The sequence below is a fragment of the Coregonus clupeaformis genome, chromosome 7, assembly GCF_020615455.1.
Source record: "Coregonus clupeaformis isolate EN_2021a chromosome 7, ASM2061545v1, whole genome shotgun sequence".
Classification (NCBI taxonomy): Eukaryota; Metazoa; Chordata; class Actinopteri; order Salmoniformes; family Salmonidae; genus Coregonus; species Coregonus clupeaformis.
Genome location: NC_059198.1, coordinates 33,854,099 through 33,874,172, shown reverse-complemented (window position 1 = coordinate 33,874,172; position 20,074 = coordinate 33,854,099). Strand labels below are relative to the sequence as shown.

General features: G+C 43.5%; 1 protein-coding gene across 1 annotated transcript in view; it reads left to right on the top strand.

Moving 5' to 3' along the window:
• Nucleotides 1-20,074, top strand: part of LOC123491319 (double C2-like domain-containing protein alpha) — a 113,124-nt gene that overhangs the window by 86,405 nt on the left and 6,645 nt on the right. The window contains exon 8 of the mRNA XM_045221649.1: nucleotides 17,558-17,754. Coding sequence (XP_045077584.1) covers nucleotides 17,558-17,754 — 197 coding nt within the window. The remainder of the gene's footprint in view (nucleotides 1-17,557; nucleotides 17,755-20,074) is intronic.

Sequence of the window (20,074 nt, the reverse complement as noted above, 5' to 3'; positions counted from 1 at the left end):
ATCACATCAAGATTATGATCAGTGATTAGTTCATTGACTATGACTGCCTTTGAAGTGAGGGATCTAACATTAAGTAACCCTATTTTGAGATGTGAGGTATCACGATCTCTTTCAATAATGGCAGGAATGGAGGAGGTCTTTATCCTAATAAGATTGCTAAGGCGAACACCGCCATGTTTAGTTTTGCCCAACCTAGGTCGAGGCACAGACACAGTCTCAATGGGTATGGCTGAGCTGACTACACTGACTGTGCTATTGGCAGACTCCACTAAGCTGGCAGGTTGGCTAACAGCCTGCTGCCTGGCCTGCACCCTATTTCACTGTGGGGCTAGAGGAGTTAGAGCCCTATCTATGTCTATCAACATCACTATTAATCATAAAACACCTCAAGTTATTTGAAAGTTCTGAGGACAAAGAACACACAAACACACAATGCCTCAGTGATTCACGGAAGTATATCACAGATCACAGAACTATATCAGGGTGTCTCATGCAGCACTTTAAGTGGGGTTGCATAGTTTATTTGACTCCTGAAACCTGGCATCCTTTAGCTTTCACCAGCGCATCAATATCAGGCGTCACATCCTGAGTGGCAGCCAACTTCAGGATGTGATTCAAGTGCTTGTGCGTGAGCCTTGAGCGCAGCTTTGTTTTATTTATGCTCATTACAGAGAAAACTTGCTCACAAAGATATGTGGTTCCAAACATGCACAACAGTTTTGCAGCGAGGGCTGTCAAGTTGGGGTAACCTGGCAAGAGATTCTGATAAAATGTGTCCAAGCCAGCTGCGGCAAATTTGCCCTTCAAATCCGAGTCACACTGCAAGTCTATTATTTCTAGTTGGATGCTGACGGGCAGATCAGAGGGATTCACGGTGAATGGCGAGCAAAAAACGTTGAAGTCTTTCTCCAGTTCACCAAAAATCTGAAAGCGTTGCTCAAACTCCCGTAACAGTCCCGTTATTTTATCTTTGAACTGCTTCATGTCTGCCACATGTTGGGTCGCGCACACATTTTTCAGACAGGGGAAGTGAGCTGCATCACCACCGGCGAAGTTGCGTCTCCCCACAATGACAGCTTCAACTTGAAAGAACGTATGCTGTCATAATACTGCGTGACAACTTTGTTGCACCCTTGCAGCTGTTTGTTCAAGTTATTCAGGTGCTCTGTAACATCCACCATAAATGCAAGGTCCTGCATCCATTCTGCGGAATGAAATTCTAACACTGGTTTGCCCTTTTCTTCCATGAACTGTTCAATTTCTTCTCGTAAATCAAAGAAACGCCTCAGCACCTCGGCTTAACCATCTTACCTCAGTGTGGTATGGCAGGCCATAGATGTGGTCTTTCTCTCTGAGAAGGCTGTCAAACTGATGGTGATTCAGGCTTCTGGATCGGATGAAATTAACAGTTTGGATGACCACCTTCATGACGTTATCCATCTTTAATGACTTGCAACACAAAGCCTCCTGGTGCAAAATACAGTGAAAAGTCAAAAAATCACGTCCTCCATTTGCAGATTGCACTTTCTCTCTGAACTTTGTCACAACGCCTGCTTTTTTCCCGATCATTGAGGACGCACCATCTGTAGCCAGGCTGACAGCGCGGGACCAGTCCACTCCGACCCTGTCCAGCGCGCCGACGAGTGCGGTAAAAATATCAGCTGCTGTCATCGGCACCAACTCCACGAACTCCTCGGTGACGGTCAATGTGTCATCAACTCCGCGGAAGAAAATGGCCAGTTGTGCAACATCTGTAATGTCCGTGCTTTCATCAATTGCAACCGAAAACGCAATAAATTACTTTACTTTTTGCTTCAACTGGCTGTCCAAATCCACTGAAAGATCGGAAATCCTGTCTGCAACTGTGTTTCTTGTCAGGCTGATATTTACAAAAGCTTAACGCTTTTCAGGGCACACAATCTCTGCTGCCTTCATCATGCATGTTTTTACAAATTCACCCTCACTAAATGGTTTTGAAGCCACTGCGATTTCATTAGCAATGAGGTAGCCAGCTTTCACTGCAGCGTCACTGATGTCTCGGCTGTGAGTAAACACAGACTGCTGTTTCTTCAGACCCGCCAACAGTTCATTCACCTTCTCTCTTCTCCGCTGTCCTTGAAAGTTGTTATATATGTCGGCATGAAGACTCACATAGTGGCGACGAAGGTTATATTCTTTCAGCACTGCAACATGCTGTGAACACACCAAACATACAGCTTTCCCATTCAATTCCGTGAATAAATAGGAGGATGACCATTTTTCTTGGAACACTCTGCACCAGTGGCGGCTCCTGAAAAAATTCTCAGGGGGGGCAATTTTTCTGATGATTTAGGTGACCTACACACATTTTAAAAAAGATATGTCCAGCAACAACATGAAGACAGGGGCAGCATATAAGTCAATACCAGAAGCATTTATTGACTGATCTCAAAAGTGTTGGCTTACCAGGGTTGGTGGAGCCCTCAGTTTCATCTTTGCCTCGCAAAGCTAACTCAAACACTCCGCAAAACTTCACACACTGGATTAGCCGGCTGAGGATGTGGCGGTTCTTGCTAATGTCGTAGTAAATATATTTGTTATAGTGAATATGGAATATGATATGTTGAGTAAAATGTTGTGCTAAGATCTATTTAGGTCAGGAGCTGGTTATAAGTTCTGTTCCTATCCAATAACAATGGACAAAAGGGTCCTATCTTGTCAGCCTTGTCAGTTTCAGTTCTCCAGTAAACTTGTGATTATCAACACTAACCTCATCGTTGTGGCGGCGGACAGCTAGCCTGTATCCCTCATCCAGTTGAGTGGGAATGTTCACTCTCCCCAAAGCAGACAATCTCAAACAGCTATCCATGTGGGTCTTTGACAGCTCATGTTTCTTAATCTTTCCTGAAAGATGGTGCATGTCCGTTACACACCAGTCGCTGTCCAAGCGGTGCTGTCTGCCGTGCCGCCTTCAGGGTGAAAGAGTAAGCAGGGGGTAGCAGAAGACTGCATTAGCTACATCGCAGCCTGCTAGCCAGGTTTTTCGTTCGTACCAATTTTTGGAAAATCCTCGGGTGTAGGACTTCCCCCCTTTAGTAGAAACCTGTTGAATTATTAAATTTGGTCTGGGAGGTCCTAATTGTTTCGTTGCCAATTTATCTTCATTTGTTCGCCGACAAAAGGAACTTCTTTCAAAGACACAATCGAGTTGCACTGAAGCCTAGCCATTTTGATAGTAGTAGTGAATTGATTGACGAGGCTACCCGCTCTTTTCTTAGTTACGTTCATGGTTATGTTACGTATGACGAAAGCGCGTAAGTGCAAGCCCTCAGAAACCCATAGAGATTGTATTGAAAGCTCTGATATTTGAAAAAAATAGATTTTACATGGGAGTCTATGACAGACTTCTGGGCGATTTTCAACCTGACTGAAATCGCCCCAAAAGGGGGGGCATTTGAAGCACGACTTTAGCCTGATTGGACATTTAGTGGCACTGTGGCAGATCAGACGTCTAGATTACAACACTGATAACTACTGTTGCCGTGATATAATTGATTAGAAAAAAAATCCCTTCCTTTTCCCGTTTGGCAGTGCGTCGCCCATATCGCCCTATTGAACACACCGCCCCTGCTCTGCACTCTGCGTCCACTTTTCTCTTTTTTGACAGAGACATATTGGGGCAATGAGGGTGCCAAAGCACATAATGTTAAAAGTAGAAGCCGTAATAAATATTGCGGACAAAACAAAGTAGCTCATCTGGACTGGCTGCACGTGCTTGACCTACTTGCTCTGCCCCGGTATAAACAGTTTGCTTGCTTAACACAATTGCTATTGCGCCATCCAGTGGACGCAATTGGAACAGCAGTTTATTTTATTGAAAAATTGCAGCGCATTTTTATACTTTACAAAATCATCTCACGGGCCGGATTAAACCCGTTTGCGGGCCGGACGTTTGACACCCCTGATCTAGGTGCAGCTGTAGGGCCTCCTTGGTTGGGGACAGAAGCACCAGATCATCAGCAAACAGTAGACATTTGACTTCAGATTCTAGTAGGGTGAGGCCAGGTGCTGCAGACTGTTCTAGTGCCCTTGCCAATTCGTTGATATATATGTTGAAGAGGGTGGGGCTTAAGCTGCATCCCTGTCTCACCCCACGGCCCTGTGGAAAGAAATGTGTGTGTTTTTTGCCCATTTTTACCGCTCACTTGTTGTTTGTGTACATGGATTTTATAATGTTGTATGTTTTCCCCCAACACCGCTTTCCATCAATTTGTATAGCAGACCCTCATGCCAAATTGAGTGAAAAGCTTTTTTGAAATCAACAAAGCATGAGAAGACTTTGCCTTTGTTTTGGTTTGTTTGTCAATTAGGGTGTGCAGGGTGAATATGTGGTCTGTCGTACGGTAAGTTGGTAAAAAGCCAATTTGACATTTGCTCAGTACATTCTTTTCACTGAGGAAATGTACGAGTCTGCTGTTAATGTTAATGCAGAGGATTTTCCCAAGGTTGCTGTTGACGCATATCCCACGGTAGTTATTGGGGTCAAATTTGTCTCCACTTTTGTGGATTGGGGTGATCAATCCTTGGTTCCAAATATTGGGGAAGATGCCAGAGCTAAGGATGATGTTAAAGAGTTTAAGTATAGCCAATTGGAATTTGTGGTCTGTATATTTTATAATTTCATTGAAGATACCATCAACACCACAGGAATTTTTGGGTTGGAGGGTTTGTATTTTGTCCTGTAGTTCATTCAATGCAATTGGAGAATCCAGTGGGTTCTGATAGTCTTTAATAGTGGATTCTAAGATTTGTATTTGATCATGTATATGTTTTTGCTGTTTGTTCTTTGTTATGGGGCCAAAAAGATTGGAGAAGTGGTTTACCCATATATCTCTGTTTTGGATAGATAACTATTCGTGCTGTTGTTTGTTTAGTGTTTTCCAATTTTCCCAGAAGTGGTTAGAGTCTATGGATTCTTCAATTACATTGAGCTGATTTCTGACGTGCTGTTCCTTCTTTTTCCGTATATAATGTTTCAAGAGAAGACCCAGATGCAGACAATGTCGAAGTAACAAACATTTATTACATAAACAGGGGGCAGGAAAACGACAGGTCAAGGGCAGGCAGAGGTCAGTAATCCAGATCAGTGTCCAAAAGGTACAGAACGGCAGGCAGTCTCAGGGTCAGGGTAGGCAGAGGTCAATAATCCAGGGTGGTGTGACAAGGTACAGAACGGCAGGCAGACTCAGGGTCAGGGTAGACAGAAAGGTCAAAACTGGGAAAACTAGAAAACAGGAACTTGAAAAAGACAGGCGCAAGGGGAAAACCGCTGGTAGGCTGTAGGTCTTGACCAGGTTTGCACACACTGCAGCAGGGATTTTGGCCCACTCCTCCATACAGACCTTCTCCAGATCCTTCAGGTTTCGGGGCTGTCGCTGGGCAAATACGGACTTTCAGCTCCCTCCAAAGATTTTCTATTGGGTTCAGGTCTGGAGACTGGCTAGGCCACTCCAGGACCTTGAGATGCTTCTTACGGAGCCACTCCTTAGTTGCCCTGGCTGTGTGTTTCGGGTCGTTGTCATGCTGGAAGACCCAGCCACGACCCATCTTCAATACTCTTACTGAGGGAAGGAGGTTGTTGGCCAAGATCTCGCGATACATGGCCCCATCCATCCTCCCCTCAATACGGTGCAGTCGTCCTGTCCCCTTTGCAAAAAAGCATCCCCAAAGAATGATGTTTCCACCTCCATGCTTCACGGTTGGGATGGTGTTCTTGGGGTTATACTCATCCTTCTTCTTCCTCCAAACACGGCGAGTGGAGTTTAGACCAAAAAGCTCTATTTCTGTCTCATCAGACCACATGGCCTTCTCCCATTCCTCCTCTGGATCATCCAGATGGTCATTGGCAAACTTCAGACGGGCCTGGACATGCGCTGGTTTGAGCAGGGGGACCTTGCGTGCGCTGCAGGATTTTAATCCATGACGGCGTAGTGTGTTACTAATGGTTTTCTTTGAGACTGTGGTCCCAGCTCTCTTCAGGTCATTGACCAGGTCCTGCCGTGTAGTTCTGGGCTGATCCCTCACCTTCCTCATGATCATTGATGCCCCACGAGGTGAGATCTTGCATGGAGCCCCAGACCGAGGGTGATTGACCGTCATCTTGAACTTTTTTCTAATAATTGCGCCAACAGTTGTTGCCTTCTCACCAAGCTGCTTGCCTATTGTCCTGTAGCCCATCCCAGCCTTGTGCAGGTCTACAATTTTATCCCTGATGTCCTTACACAGCTCTCTGGTCTTGGCCATTGTGGAGAGGTTGGAGTCTGTTTGATTGAGTGTGTGGACAGGTGTCGTTTATACAGGTAACGAGTTCAAACAGGTGCAGTTAATACAGGTAATGAGTGGAGAACAGGACGGCTTCTTAAAGAAAAACTAACAGGTCTGTGAGAGCCGGAATTCTTACTGGTTGGTAGGTGATCAAATACTTAAGTCATGCAATAAAATGCAAATGTATTACTTAAAAATCATACAATGTGATTTTCTGGATTTTTGTTTTAGATTCCGTCTCTCACAGTTGAAGTGTACCTATGATAACAATTATAGACCTCTACATGCTTTGTAAGTAGGAAAACCTGCAAAATCGGCAGTGTATCAAATACTTGTTCTCCCCACTGTATAAATACATTGGGGATAATGGGAAGATGGGCGACACCTGGAGGGGGTGGAGACAATCACAAAGACAGGTGAAACAGATCAGGGTGTGACACCGTAGGGAAGCTGAGAGGTCAAATATACTGTTTAGGTTTTCTACTGCAAAGTTTACACCTTCACTATTACAGTGAAATGTTTTGTCCAGGAAATTGTCTAAAAGGGATTGAATTTGTTGTTGCCTAATTTTTTGGGGGTAGGTTTCCAGACTACTTTCCTTCCATCTATAGCATATCTTAATATTATTCAGTTCCTTTGGCTTTGATGCCTCATGATTGAGTATTGCTCTATTCAAGTAGACTGTGATTTTGCTGTGATCTAATAGGGGTGGGGGTGGGCGGACTGTAAACGCTCTGAGAGACTCTGGGTTGAGGTCAGTGATAAAGTAGTCTACAGTACTACTGCCAAGAGATGAGCTATAGGTGTACCTACCGTACTGAGTCCCCTCGAAGCCTACCATTGACTATGTACATACTCAGCGTGCAACAGAGCTGCAGGAGTTGTGACCCATTTCTGTTGATTATGTTGTGGTAGTTGTGCCTAGGGTGGCATATGGGGGAGGGAATGCTGTCACCTCCAGGTAGGTGTTTGTCCCCCTGTGTGCTGAGGGTGTCAGGTTCTGGCATTTAGGTCGCCACAGACTAGTACATGTCCCTGGGCCTGGTAATGATTGATTACCCCTCCAGGATGGAGAAGCTGTCTTCATTAAAGTATGGGGATTCTAGTGGGGGGATATACAGTTGAAGTCGGAAGTTTACATACACTTACAGTGAGGGAAAAAAGTATTTGATCCCCTGCTGATTTTGTACGTTTGCCCACTGACAAAGACATGATCAGTCTATAATTTTAATGGTAGGTTTATTTGAACAGTGAGAGACAGAATAACAACAAAAACATCCAGAAAAACGCATGTCAAAAATGTTATAAATTGATTTGCATTTTAATGAGAGAAATAAGTATTTGACCCCTCTGCAAAACATGACTTAGTACTTGGTGGAAAAACCCTTGTTGGCAATCACAGAGGTCAGACGTTTCTTGTAGTTGGCCACCAGGTTTGCACACATCTCAGGAGGGATTTTGTCCCACTCCTCTTTGCAGATCTTCTCCAAGTCATTAAGGTTTCGAGCCTGACGTTTGGCAACTCAAACCTTCAGCTCCCTCCACAGATTTTCTATGGGATTAAGGTCTGGAGACTGGCTAGGCCACTCCAGGACCTTAATGTGCTTCTTCTTGAGCCACTCCTTTGTTGCCTTGGCCGTGAGTTTTGGGTCATTATCATGCTGGAATACCCATATACGACCCATTTTCAATGCCCTGGCTGAGGGAAGGAGGTTCTCACCAAAGATTTGACGGTACATGGCGCCGTCCATCGTCCCTTTGATGTGGTGAAGTTGTCCTGTCCCCTTAGCAGAAAAACACCCCCAAAAGCATAATGTTTCCACCTCCATGTTTGACGGTGGGGATGGTGTTCTTGGGGTCATAGGCAGCATTCCTCCTCCGCCAAACACGGCGAGTTGAGTTGATGCCAAAGAGCTCTATTTTGGTCTCATCTGACCACAACACTTTCACCCAGTTCTCCTCTGAATCATTCAGATGTTCATTGGCAAACTTCAGACGGGCCTGTATATGTGCTTTCTTGAGCAGGGGGACCTTGCGGGCGCTGCAGGATTTCAGTCCTTCACGGCGTAGTGTGTTACCAATTGTTTTCTTGGTGACTATGGTTCCAGCTGCCTTGAGATCATTGACAAGATCCTCCCGTGTAGTTCTGGGCTGATTCCTCACCGTTCTCATGATCATTGCAACTCCACGAGGTGGGATCTTGCATGGAGCCCCAGGCCGAGGGAGATTGACAGTTATTTTGTGTTTCTTCCATTTGCGAATAATCGCACCAACTGTTGTCACCTTCTCACCAAGCTGCTTGGCGATGGTCTTGTAGCCCATTCCAGCCTTGTGTAGGTCTACAATCTTGTCCCTGACATTCTTGGAGAGCTCTTTGGTCTTGGCCATGGTGGAGAGTTTGGAATCTGATTGATTGATTGCTTCTGTGGACAGTTGTCTTTTATACAGGTAACAAGCTGAGATTAGGAGCACTCCCTTGTGCTCCTAATCTCAGCTCATTACCTGTATAAAAGACACCTGGGAGCCAGAAATCTTTCTGATTGAGAGGGGGTCAAATACTTATTTCCCTCATTAAAATGCAAATCAATTTATAACATTTTTGACATGCGTTTTTCTGGATTTTGTTGTTGTTATTCTGTCTCTCACTGTTCAAATAAACCTACCATTAAAATTATAGACTGATCATTTCTTTGTCAGTGGGCAAACGTACAAAATCAGCAGGGGATCAAATACTTTTTTCCCTCACTGTAGGTTGGAGTCATTAAAACTTGTTTTTCAACCACTCCACAAATTTCTTGTTAACAAACTATAGTTTTGGCAAGTCGGTTAGGACATCTACTTTGTGCATGACACAAGTAATTTTTCCAAGAATTGTTTACAGACAGATTATTTCACTTATAATTCACTGCATTACTAGCTGTTTGGGGTTTTAGGCTGGGTTTCTGTAAAGCACTTCGAGATATTAGCTGATGTAAGAAGGGCTATATAAAATAAAATTGATTGATTGATTGACTGTATCACAATTCCAGTGGGTCAGAAGTTTACATACACTAAATTGACTGTGCCTTTAAACAGCTTGGAAAATTCCAGAAAATGATGGGCTAATTGACATAATTTGAGTCAATTGGAGGTGTACCTGTGGAGGTATTTCAAGGCCTACCTTCAAACGCAGTGCCTCTTTGCTTGACATCATGGGAAAATCAAAAGAAATCAGCAAAGACCTCAGAAAAAATTGTAGACCTCCACAAGTCTGGTTCATCCTTGGGAGCAATTTCCAAACTCCTGAAGGTACCACGTTCATCTGTACAAACAATAGTACGCAAGTATAAACACCATGGGACCATGCAGCCGTCATACCGCTCAGGAAGGAGACACGTTCTGTCTCCTAGAGATGAACGTACTTTGGTGCGAACAGTGCAAATCAATCCCAGAACAACAGCAAAGGACCTTGTGAAGATGCTGGAGGAAACAGGTACAAAAGTATCTATATCCACAGTAAAACAAGTCCTATATCAACATAACCTGAAAGGCCGCTCAGCAAGGAAGAAGCCACTGCTCCAAAACCGCCATAAAAAAGCCAGACCACGGTTTGCAACTGCACATGGGGACAAAGATCGTACTTTTTGGAGAAATGTCCTCTGGTCTGATGAAACAAAAATATAACTGTTTGGCCATAATGACCATCGTTATGTTTGGAGGAAAAAGGGGGTTCCTTGCAAGCCGAAGAACACCATCCCAACCGTGAAGCACGGGGGTGGCAGCATCATGCTGTGGGGGTGCTTTGCTGCAGGAGGGACTGGTGCACTTCACAAAATAGATGGCATGATGAGGAAGAAAAATTATGTGGATATACTGAAGCAACATCTCAAGACATCAGTCAGGAAGATAAAGCTTGGTCGCAAATGGGTCTTCCAAATGGACAATGACCCCAAGCATACTTCCAAAGTTGTGGCAAAATGGCTTAAGAACAACAAAGTCAAGGTATTGGAGTGGCCATCACATTCCAGCCTTTACGACCAGGTCCCGCAGGTCTGGGAGAGTATCTCACTGGTCTGGGCGGGGTGTCTGTTGATCTGTTGCTCCTGCGTGAGGTGTTGGGGCTGCGGTTGAGGGCGATGTCCTTTAGGGTCCGGGCGAAGGTGGGCACTGCTGCCTTGTATAGGTGGACCTGGTCGTAAAGGCTGTTCAAGTACAGGGGGAATGGTGGGCCAGGTGAACATTTGGTTTTGAGGCACGGTCATAATACTTGCATTTACCCGCTGTAAGGTAGCAGGGTGGAAGTCTTTTCGTGGTAGCAGGGTGGAGATAACCACTTGTGAGTAGGGAAAATTCTCTCTCTCTCCGTTTCTCTCCCTCACCCCTAACCAGGGCCAATTACCAAAGCTTTAACATTCTACATTGAAGAGCACATCTGATGTGAGGGTTTGAGCACCTCAATAAAGTAACTGGCTTCTGTTTATCCATTTTTTTCTCTCTCTAATGTTTCCATGTTATTCATGATCTACATTTGAATTTCAATAGGAGCCACTTTGTGCAGACTGATTATAAGTCATTATCGACCTTATTTCCTTCCTTATTTACTTAGATACTTCAATGAGATGTGGGGAATATGAGGGGGAAATAAATCAGCTTTTAAAGATGGGAGGAGAGGAGAGAGGTGGTTTTATAAACGCTAAATGTATCCAAAACACAAGGCAGTGATACATAGGAAAGGGCAAACGACTCAGCCTGGTATCAGTTTATAAGCATCATATTTTGAAGCTTTTGCAAAAAGACATGCCCCAGCTAGCACATAACGTTCTGAGAACCATATATTTCTTAGAGGTTGGTGAGAGCGTGGTTCTTCTATGGTTATTTTGTATACAACCTTCCCACAACTTTCTGGGAATGGCGCAGGATAGTTGTTTGGCTTTGGAACATTCTCAGCACATTTAAGGTACTTGACAAAAATGTTTTATTTTCTTGGTATTTCATTACTTTAGCAGAACGTTTCCTAAAAGTTCAAACATGGTTACATTTCATTTCAATTTTGGTAATGTTCTAGGAATGTTCTCCAACTGGTTTGACATTGGGAATGTTCTCAAATAGTTCAGAGAACATTAAGAAACAACGTTTTTCTGTGGGAATTTCAGTGCTTCAGCATAACATTTCCGACATGTTTCCTCATGGTTCTATTTAAAGTCATGTTCTCAAATTGTTCCAAGAACATTTAGAAAACATTCTATAAAAACCACAGGCAAACTTTAGTAACGTTCAGAGAACGTTCTAAGAATGTTATTTAAAAACATACATTCCGTTCTCATAACGTGAAGAAAACTTTCCATAAAAACCACAACAAAACTTTAGTAATGTTCAGAGAACGTTCTAAGACTGTTATTTAAAAAACATATACATTCCGTTCTCAGCATCAACAAAACTCTTTCTATCCTCTATCTTGTTAAGTGTGTCTAAGAGCCCACTATTTGGCCACATCTGATCTTAATGAGTGCTTGTTTCCTTTGAAATGGGGTCTGTTTGAATAGACTAAAATGAACAGCTTTGTATGCGTAAAAATACATCATATGCTAACTCCATCCTGGTGGCGCAGTGGACTAATTCCATTGATAGAAAACAAAAATTGTAGGTTTGAATTTCACTGCTGCCATGTCACAATAAAAATTAATTTAAGGAAATTAATTTCCATGTGTCCTATCTGTGCTTGGAGTAAAACAAAAGTTAACCCAAAATAAGCTAGCAGTGTTAGTGAAAGTTTTAAGGAAGTTATTCAAAAAGCGTTAATAAAACTTTCAAGGAATCAGAGTAAAACGTTCTCAGAACCTCCCTGCAACCTAAAAATAAACGTTCCCAGAACAGGCAAAATTTTCATTTCTGTTCTCAGAACGCTAAAAAACATTTTGTCTTACCAGTCAGGAAAAATATGGTTTCGTTCACACAACCAATGTGAAACCAAAAAAATAAGTTCCCACAACTCCCAAGGAACCAAAGGTGCTAGCTAGGGCATCACAGTTATTGACGCCTAAGTCAATACATTGCATCAGCGGTACACCTGCAGCACATAGTCTGCGGTAGAATAAATAGCTGTCCAAATGCATGTGAATAAAGTAGGTGAATAAGAGATGGTGTCAGACAGACAACTCTCTGAGGGGAGTTAAGACTAGAGACTGAATCTGATTGACATGGATGGTTTATGGAAGGAGGGATCAAAGCAAGAGAGAGAAAGAAAGAGAAAGGAAAAGGAGAGAGGTTGAAAAGAAAGTGGGAGAGTTTTGTGTCTCGATTGTCTTGGACAGCTTGAAGCGATGGGGTTTATTTTTAACTCTTAATTCAGATAGATTGGATGGAGGCCAGTCGTGTGTGTGTGTGTGCGTGCGTTCTTGTAAGTGTTCTTGCGTGCGTTCTTGCGTGCGTGCACTTAAGTGGTTTTGTATATCTGTGTGTGCGCGCTTGTGTATGTATGTGTGGCTGTGATGGATGGCCATCTGTGGTTTAATCAGATGCATCTGAATATGCAAGCTAGCTAGCACAGTGCCTCAGACAGACAGCCATTTGCATTCCTGTCCAGCCCACCTGACCTGCACGACTCTGTGTATTTACCTGCTCATTAGGGGAGGAGGGTGAGTGTGTGTGCGTGTATGTGCGTGTGTGTCAGCGAACACCAAGCACAGCGCCTTCAGAAAGTATTCGTACCCCTTGACTTATTCCACATTTTGTCTTGTCACAGCCTGAATTCAAAATGGAGTCAATATATTTTTTTTCTCTCCCATCTACACACAGTACCCCATAATGACAAAGTGAAAACATGAAATGTTTTAAAATTTATTTGAAATGAAATACAGAAATATCTAATTTACATAGATATTCACACCCCTTTGCCATGACACTCCAAATTGAGCTCAGGTGCATCCATTTAAAAATGTTGTCATTTAGCAGACGCTCTTATCCAGAGCGACTTACAAATTGGTGCATTCACCTTATGATAGCCAGTGGGACAACCACTTTACAATATATCAATTTTCTTTTCTTTTTTTTCTTTTTTTTTGGGGGGTGGGGTAGGGGGAGAATTTTATTTGATTATCCTTGAGATGCCACTACAACTTGATTGGATTCAATTGTTTGGACATTATTAAGAAGGAAACACAACTGTCTATAAAAGGTCCCACAGTTGACAGTGCATGTCAGAGCAGAAACTATACCATGAATACCAAGGAACTGTCCGTAGTTCTCCGAGATATCTCTGATATATCTGGGGAAGGGTATAAAACAATTTCTAGAACAATTTCTAGAGTGTTGAAAATTTTCAAGAGCACAGTGGTCTCCATCATTCAGAAATAAATACAAATATGGAATTACCCAGACTCTGCCTAGAGCTGGCCGTGCGACCAAACTGAGCAACCGGGAAAGAAGGACCACTCTGACAGAACTACAGAGTTCCTTGGCTGATATGGGAGAACCTGCCAGAAAGATAACAGACTCTACAGCACTACGCCAATCTGGGCTTTATGGGAGAGTGGCCAGACGGAAGCCACTCCTGAGACAAAGGCACATGACAGCACGCCTGGAGTTTGCAAAAAGGCACATGAAAGACTGAGAACATAAGGCAAAATATTCTGTGGTTTGATGAGACAGAAATTTAACTATTTGGCCTAAATGCAAAGCGCTATGTCTGGAGAAAACCAGGCACAGCTCTTCATCCGTCTAACACCATCCCTATCGTGAAGCATGGTGGTGGCAGCATCATGCTATGAGGATGCGTTTCAGCGGCAGGAACTGGGAGACTGGTGAGGATGGAGGGAACAATGAATGGAGCAAAATACAGGCAAATCCTTGATGAGAACTTGCTTGAGAGTGCAAACGACCTTAAGACTGGGACGAAGATTTACTTTCCAACAGGACAATGACCCCAAGCATACAGCTAAAACAACGCTGGAATGGCTTCAGAACAAGAATGGGAAAGTCATTGAGTGGCCCAGCCAAAGCCCAGACTTGAATCTCATTGAAAATCAGTGGAAAGACTTGAAGTTCACCGCCATTCCCCATCTAACTTCACAGAGCTTGAGAAAGTCTGCAAGGAAGAATGGGAGAAAATCCCCAAATCCAGATACTTCTACAAAGTATTGACTCAGGGGTGTGAATACTTTTGTAAATGATATAGATACTTCTGTATTTCTATTTCAATAAATTTGCTAAAATTTCGAAAAACATGTTTTCACTTTGTCATTATGTGGTATTGTGTGTACATGGGTGTGAAATAAAATCTATTTAATCCATTTTGAATTCAGGCTGTAACACAACAAAATGTGGAATAAGTCAAGGGGTATAAATACTTTCTGAAGCCACTGTATGTCGCATGTGAACCTTCGTTCAAGTCGTCATACTGTGGGTGAATAATGTCAAACTAATCAGATAGCATTGAATAGAGTTCTGTGCTGTATACACACAAATTGCGCGCAATCTCCTGACAAAGACAGGAATGATGAAGAAACTGATTGCAATAGAAAAAAAATGTAGTATCTTGCTTACGTTTCATTTACTGTCCATGTTAAGCCTTCATGGTCAGTGATGAGTCATAGTGACCTTGTGTCTCTCTGTCTCTGTTTCGCTCTCTGTCTTGTCTCAGGTCGCTCTGGCATTTTGTTATTGTTGATGGCCATTGTGGCAGTTTTTGACTCAGCGTGTGCTCATTACCTGGCTGGCTTGCTCTGTTACAATACAATTACTGTAATGGAGCTTCAACCAGCCAGGAGAAACACCAGAGGCACTGCCTGGAGGGATGGAAGGAGAGAGAGACAGAGGGAGCAAAGGGAGAAAGTGAGAGAGAGGGAGAGAGAGAGGGGGATGGAGAGAGGGAGAGAAGGAGGGAGAGGGATGGAGAGGGTGGATGGAGAGTGGGAGAGAGAGAAGGAGGGAGATGAGAGGAATGTAGAGGGGGAGGGATGGAGAGATATACTGAATTATCCACCAGTAAATTAGATTTTCATATACTATGTCTTTCAAAGTCCACCCACCATCTACTGAAATACACAACCTTCTTGGCCGAAGCACCTTAAACTAGATCCCTTGGCAAAGTCGGCCACCACTATCTCCAGCTCCCACATTTGCAAAATCAATCTCTTGGCTGAAATTAAATAGCCTGCACCCGTCTGGCTAACACCTTGTATCCTAAACCACTTTCAAATAGTCCACTCCCATCCTGACAAGCAAATGTCAGCAAGCAGCTGATCAATTCCAGGTGAGCGGCCTCAAGACAGCTACTTCAACACTTTTCATGTTACGTTTATATTTTTGTTCAGTATAAAAGAGCAGTGCAGATGGCATTATCTTGCTAAGTGCAGAGATATATTATAGGTAATTAATGTGTAGGGGACTGCTACAGACTTTGTGGCGCAGCAGGAAGATCATCACACCTCAAATCTGGAGGTTGTGAGTTCAGATTCCAGGTGGGGTCATATTTTAGATTAACAGCGTACCACTTACTTTAAAATCACAATTTCATTACTTTACTTAGAATGGTTTTGGATGGTTTGGGACAATCTGGGACCATTACGTAACGTCCTGACGACCGGTAAAACAAATGGTCCTCACCCTTACGGAAAAAACACATGAATTTCATGTGTTTCACATGTGATCTTATGTGAAGTTAATGTGATATGTGACAACATGTAAAGGAACATGTGATAACATGAAACTACGCATGTTACAACATGTGAGCACGTCAAAACATGATCTTGTGAAATAAATGTGAAATAAATGCGACACATGGGGATGCAAAAAGGACGGTTCAACTCAATATTAGGAAGTTGTTCCTAATGTTTGGTATACTCAGTGTAAATGGCACTTAGCAGCAGACACGTTTATCCAATGCAACTTACAGTAGTGAGTCCATACAGTTGTAGAATTTGATCCCTGCGGGAATTGAACCCACGACCTTAATGCTGGTGCCACACTTTTAGCAACTGAGTCACAAAGGACCATCAACACACTAGACTTGTTGGCTTTGTCAGAAGGTAAGGTCCTTGGTTTTCACAGCAATGTGGATGAATGTGCACTCGCTCTGTCCCTGACAACTCATGACCAATAGAACTTTGGCTACCTCTGAATTTTCTAAACATTGCACTAGCTAGCTTCAAGGATTTACAGAAATTAGGATGGGGTTTTACTTTAGAAACACGACATGCAAAGGCATCGATTTGAACATTCTATTAGGATGGAACATGCCTGCATACTGAGAGAATTAGATGGGTAGAGAGAGAGAGAGAGAGATAGAGAGAGAGGGAGAGAGAGATAGAGAGAGAGAGAGAGATAGAGAGAGAGAGAGAGAGAGAGAGAGAGAGAGAGAGAGAGACAGACAGACAGAGAGACAGAGACAGAGAGAGAGACAGAGATAGACAGAGACAGAGACAGAGAGAGACAGAGAGAGAGAGAGAGAGTCTGATTGGTGGTAAATTCAATGTTCCGACTGCCTTCAACGGAGGATCCATCATAATGAGGACTTGTGTGTGTGTGTGTGTGTGTGTGGGAGAGTGAGAGTGGGAGCGAGAGACAGAATGATGGAGAGGAACATAAAGACAGTGGTGTGAGCCAAACAGTGGGTGGGTGAGAGTGGGCGAGCATTCGTTCAGAGGACAGAGAGAGAGAGAGAGAGAGAGAGAGAGAGAGAGAGAGAGAGAGAGAGAGAGGGGGATCTTTCTATCTACATTCATGACGTGTCAGATGTATCTAGTAATTGACCTTTCATAGTGATGAGGGTTAATTCATTAACACTATGTGTGGGGTAACTGTGGGTCTGGTGCTCGTCTACTGGTTGAGTTGTGCTATGCTGCTGCTATGCTGCTCATTACTGTAGAGTGGAGAGTCTTAACGTCGTCCTTCATACAAGTCCTGTACTCACTACTCATATCAAGTAGCCTACTGTACTCATATACCAGGACATTACTCTCGCGTTGCCATACCTCTAAAATCACGTCGTTGTCACGCCTCCTTAAGCCTGGTTTGCGACAAAGCTACCAGGACTAGCTCTCATGTCAAACCGTGTCCCTTCATCCTCCTCCTCCTAACCACCTTCTAACCTTGTCTGACTAATCCTTTACTCTTTCAACCCAGGAAAGAGTCAAACATTCTTCCCTTTCCCTCTTTCAACCCAGGAAAGAGTCAAACATTCTTCCCTTTCCCTCTTTCAACCCAGGAAAGAGTCAAACATTCTTCCCTTTCCCTCTTTCAACCCTTACCTCCCCTTCTTTTTTCTTCCCTCTTCAAGCAGTGGGAGAACGAGCAGCTTCACAGTCTGGAGGAGAGGGGCCGGGTGCTCCTCTCCCTGCAGTTCCTTCCCCCGCTAGACGAGGGCGAGGGAGGAGGAGGGGGGCGGAGAGGAGAGGGATTGTGTGTCGGCGTGCAGCGCTGCGCTCACTTGGCCGCCATGGACGTCAACGGCTTCTCAGACCCCTACGTCAAAACGTAAGCGTGTGTCTGTCTTTGTGTGTGTGTGTGTGTCCCATGTCAAAAACTATACAAATCAGACATGAGTTGTTACATCATGAAGGAAAGGCATTACAGCTACGGTTACATCTGTACGACTTAACTCATTTTAGTTTATAGGCCAAACAGTTCGGACACTACAGACGTTTTTGATGTCTCATGGTCTGACAAACCAGATGCGGAAGGCTGACAGGCAGATGCGGTGGATTGAAAACCTGATATCTCTAGATTTTGGTGGGGATGCTTTATTATGTTACTCATGGGCAGTGGCGGCTCCTGAAAAAATTCTCAGGGGGGGCAATTTTTCTGATGATTTAGGTGACCTACACACATTTTAAAAAAGATATGTCCAGCAACAACATGAAGACAGGGGCAGCATATAAGTCAATACCAGAAGCATTTATTGACTGATCTCAAAAGTGTTGGCTTACCAGGGTTGGTGGAGCCCTCAGTTTCATCTTTGCCTCGCAAAGCTAACTCAAACACTCCGCAAAACTTCACACACTGGATTAGCCGGCTGAGGATGTGGCGGTTCTTGCTAATGTCGTAGTAAATATATTTGTTATAGTGAATATGGAATATGATATGTTGAGTAAAATGTTGTGCTAAGATCTATTTAGGTCAGGAGCTGGTTATAAGTTCTGTTCCTATCCAATAACAATGGACAAAAGGGTCCTATCTTGTCAGCCTTGTCAGTTTCAGTTCTCCAGTAAACTTGTGATTATCAACACTAACCTCATCGTTGTGGCGGCGGACAGCTAGCCTGTATCCCTCATCCAGTTGAGTGGGAATGTTCACTCTCCCCAAAGCAGACAATCTCAAACAGCTATCCATGTGGGTCTTTGACAGCTCATGTTTCTTAATCTTTCCTGAAAGATGGTGCATGTCCGTTACACACCAGTCGCTGTCCAAGCGGTGCTGTCTGCCGTGCCGCCTTCAGGGTGAAAGAGTAAGCAGGGGGTAGCAGAAGACTGCATTAGCTACATCGCAGCCTGCTAGCCAGGTTTTTCGTTCGTACCAATTTTTGGAAAATCCTCGGGTGTAGGACTTCCCCCCTTTAGTAGAAACCTGTTGAATTATTAAATTTGGTCTGGGAGGTCCTAATTGTTTCGTTGCCAATTTATCTTCATTTGTTCGCCGACAAAAAAGTAACTTATTTCAAAGAGACAATCGAGTTGCACTGAACGCTATAGCCATTTTCACAGTAGTAGTGAATTGATTGATGAGGCTACCCGCTCTTTTTTTTAGTTACGTTCATGGTTACGTTACGTATGACGAAGCGCGTAAGTGCAAGCCCTCAGAAACCCATAGATATTGTATTGAAAGCTCTGATATTTGAAAAAAATTGATTTTACATTAGAGGCTATGAGAGACTTCTGGGCGATTTTCAACCTGACTGAAATCGCCCCCAAAAGGGGGGCATTTGAAGCACGACTTTAGCCTGATTGGACATTTAGTGGCACTGTGGCAGATCAGACGTCTAGATTACAACACTGATAACTACTGTTGCCGTGATATAATTGATTAGAAAAAAAATCCCTTCCTTTTCCCGTTTGGCAGTGCGTCGCCCATATCGCCCTATTGAACACACCGCCCCTGCTCATGGGTACGTCAATAGACCCTTAAAGAAATAAGAGATAGCAGTGAATGTTAATCTCCTGTAACGTACTACAGTGAAACCAAGGATCACGGAGAAGATAATAGTTAGATGTCATTGCAGGAAGTTGTTGTGAGACTAGGGGCTGGATTCAATCCGTACCACCGAAGAAAAATGCAAAGGTAATTTCCGATTGAGTCGACAGCGTTAACTGTGAATATAGTCTCCGCGAATGTGGGAACATAGCCTTTAATTGTCAATCACGCTATAAAGTGGATCTTCAGCACTACGGATTGAATAGAGCCCTATAGTCTTGAAAAAGGCCTCGCTGCCAAAACGTCAACACTAAAGAACGATTACCAAATGTAAACACCGCACACTAGAGATGACTGACAACTGACTCCATCCTAATATCTTCATTCTGGCACTCAACAATGTCTGACTAGAAGGAGGAAGATAGTTTTACTTAAACTTTAGGCATTCTTATTCAAGCCAAGCAGGAATTAAGGAAGCTGGAGATTGAGAGGAGGGTATAAAGGACAAGTTAACAGTATAAAATATCAAATACAGCAAAGTCTTAGTGTCAAGAACATTGGATAAGATGTGTGGTGAACCAGCCGTAAGTAAGTTAGCCCAAATGCAAACAAGTAAAGTGTTCAAACCGTGTGGCTGGCAGCATTGACAATCAAAGAGAGAGAGAGA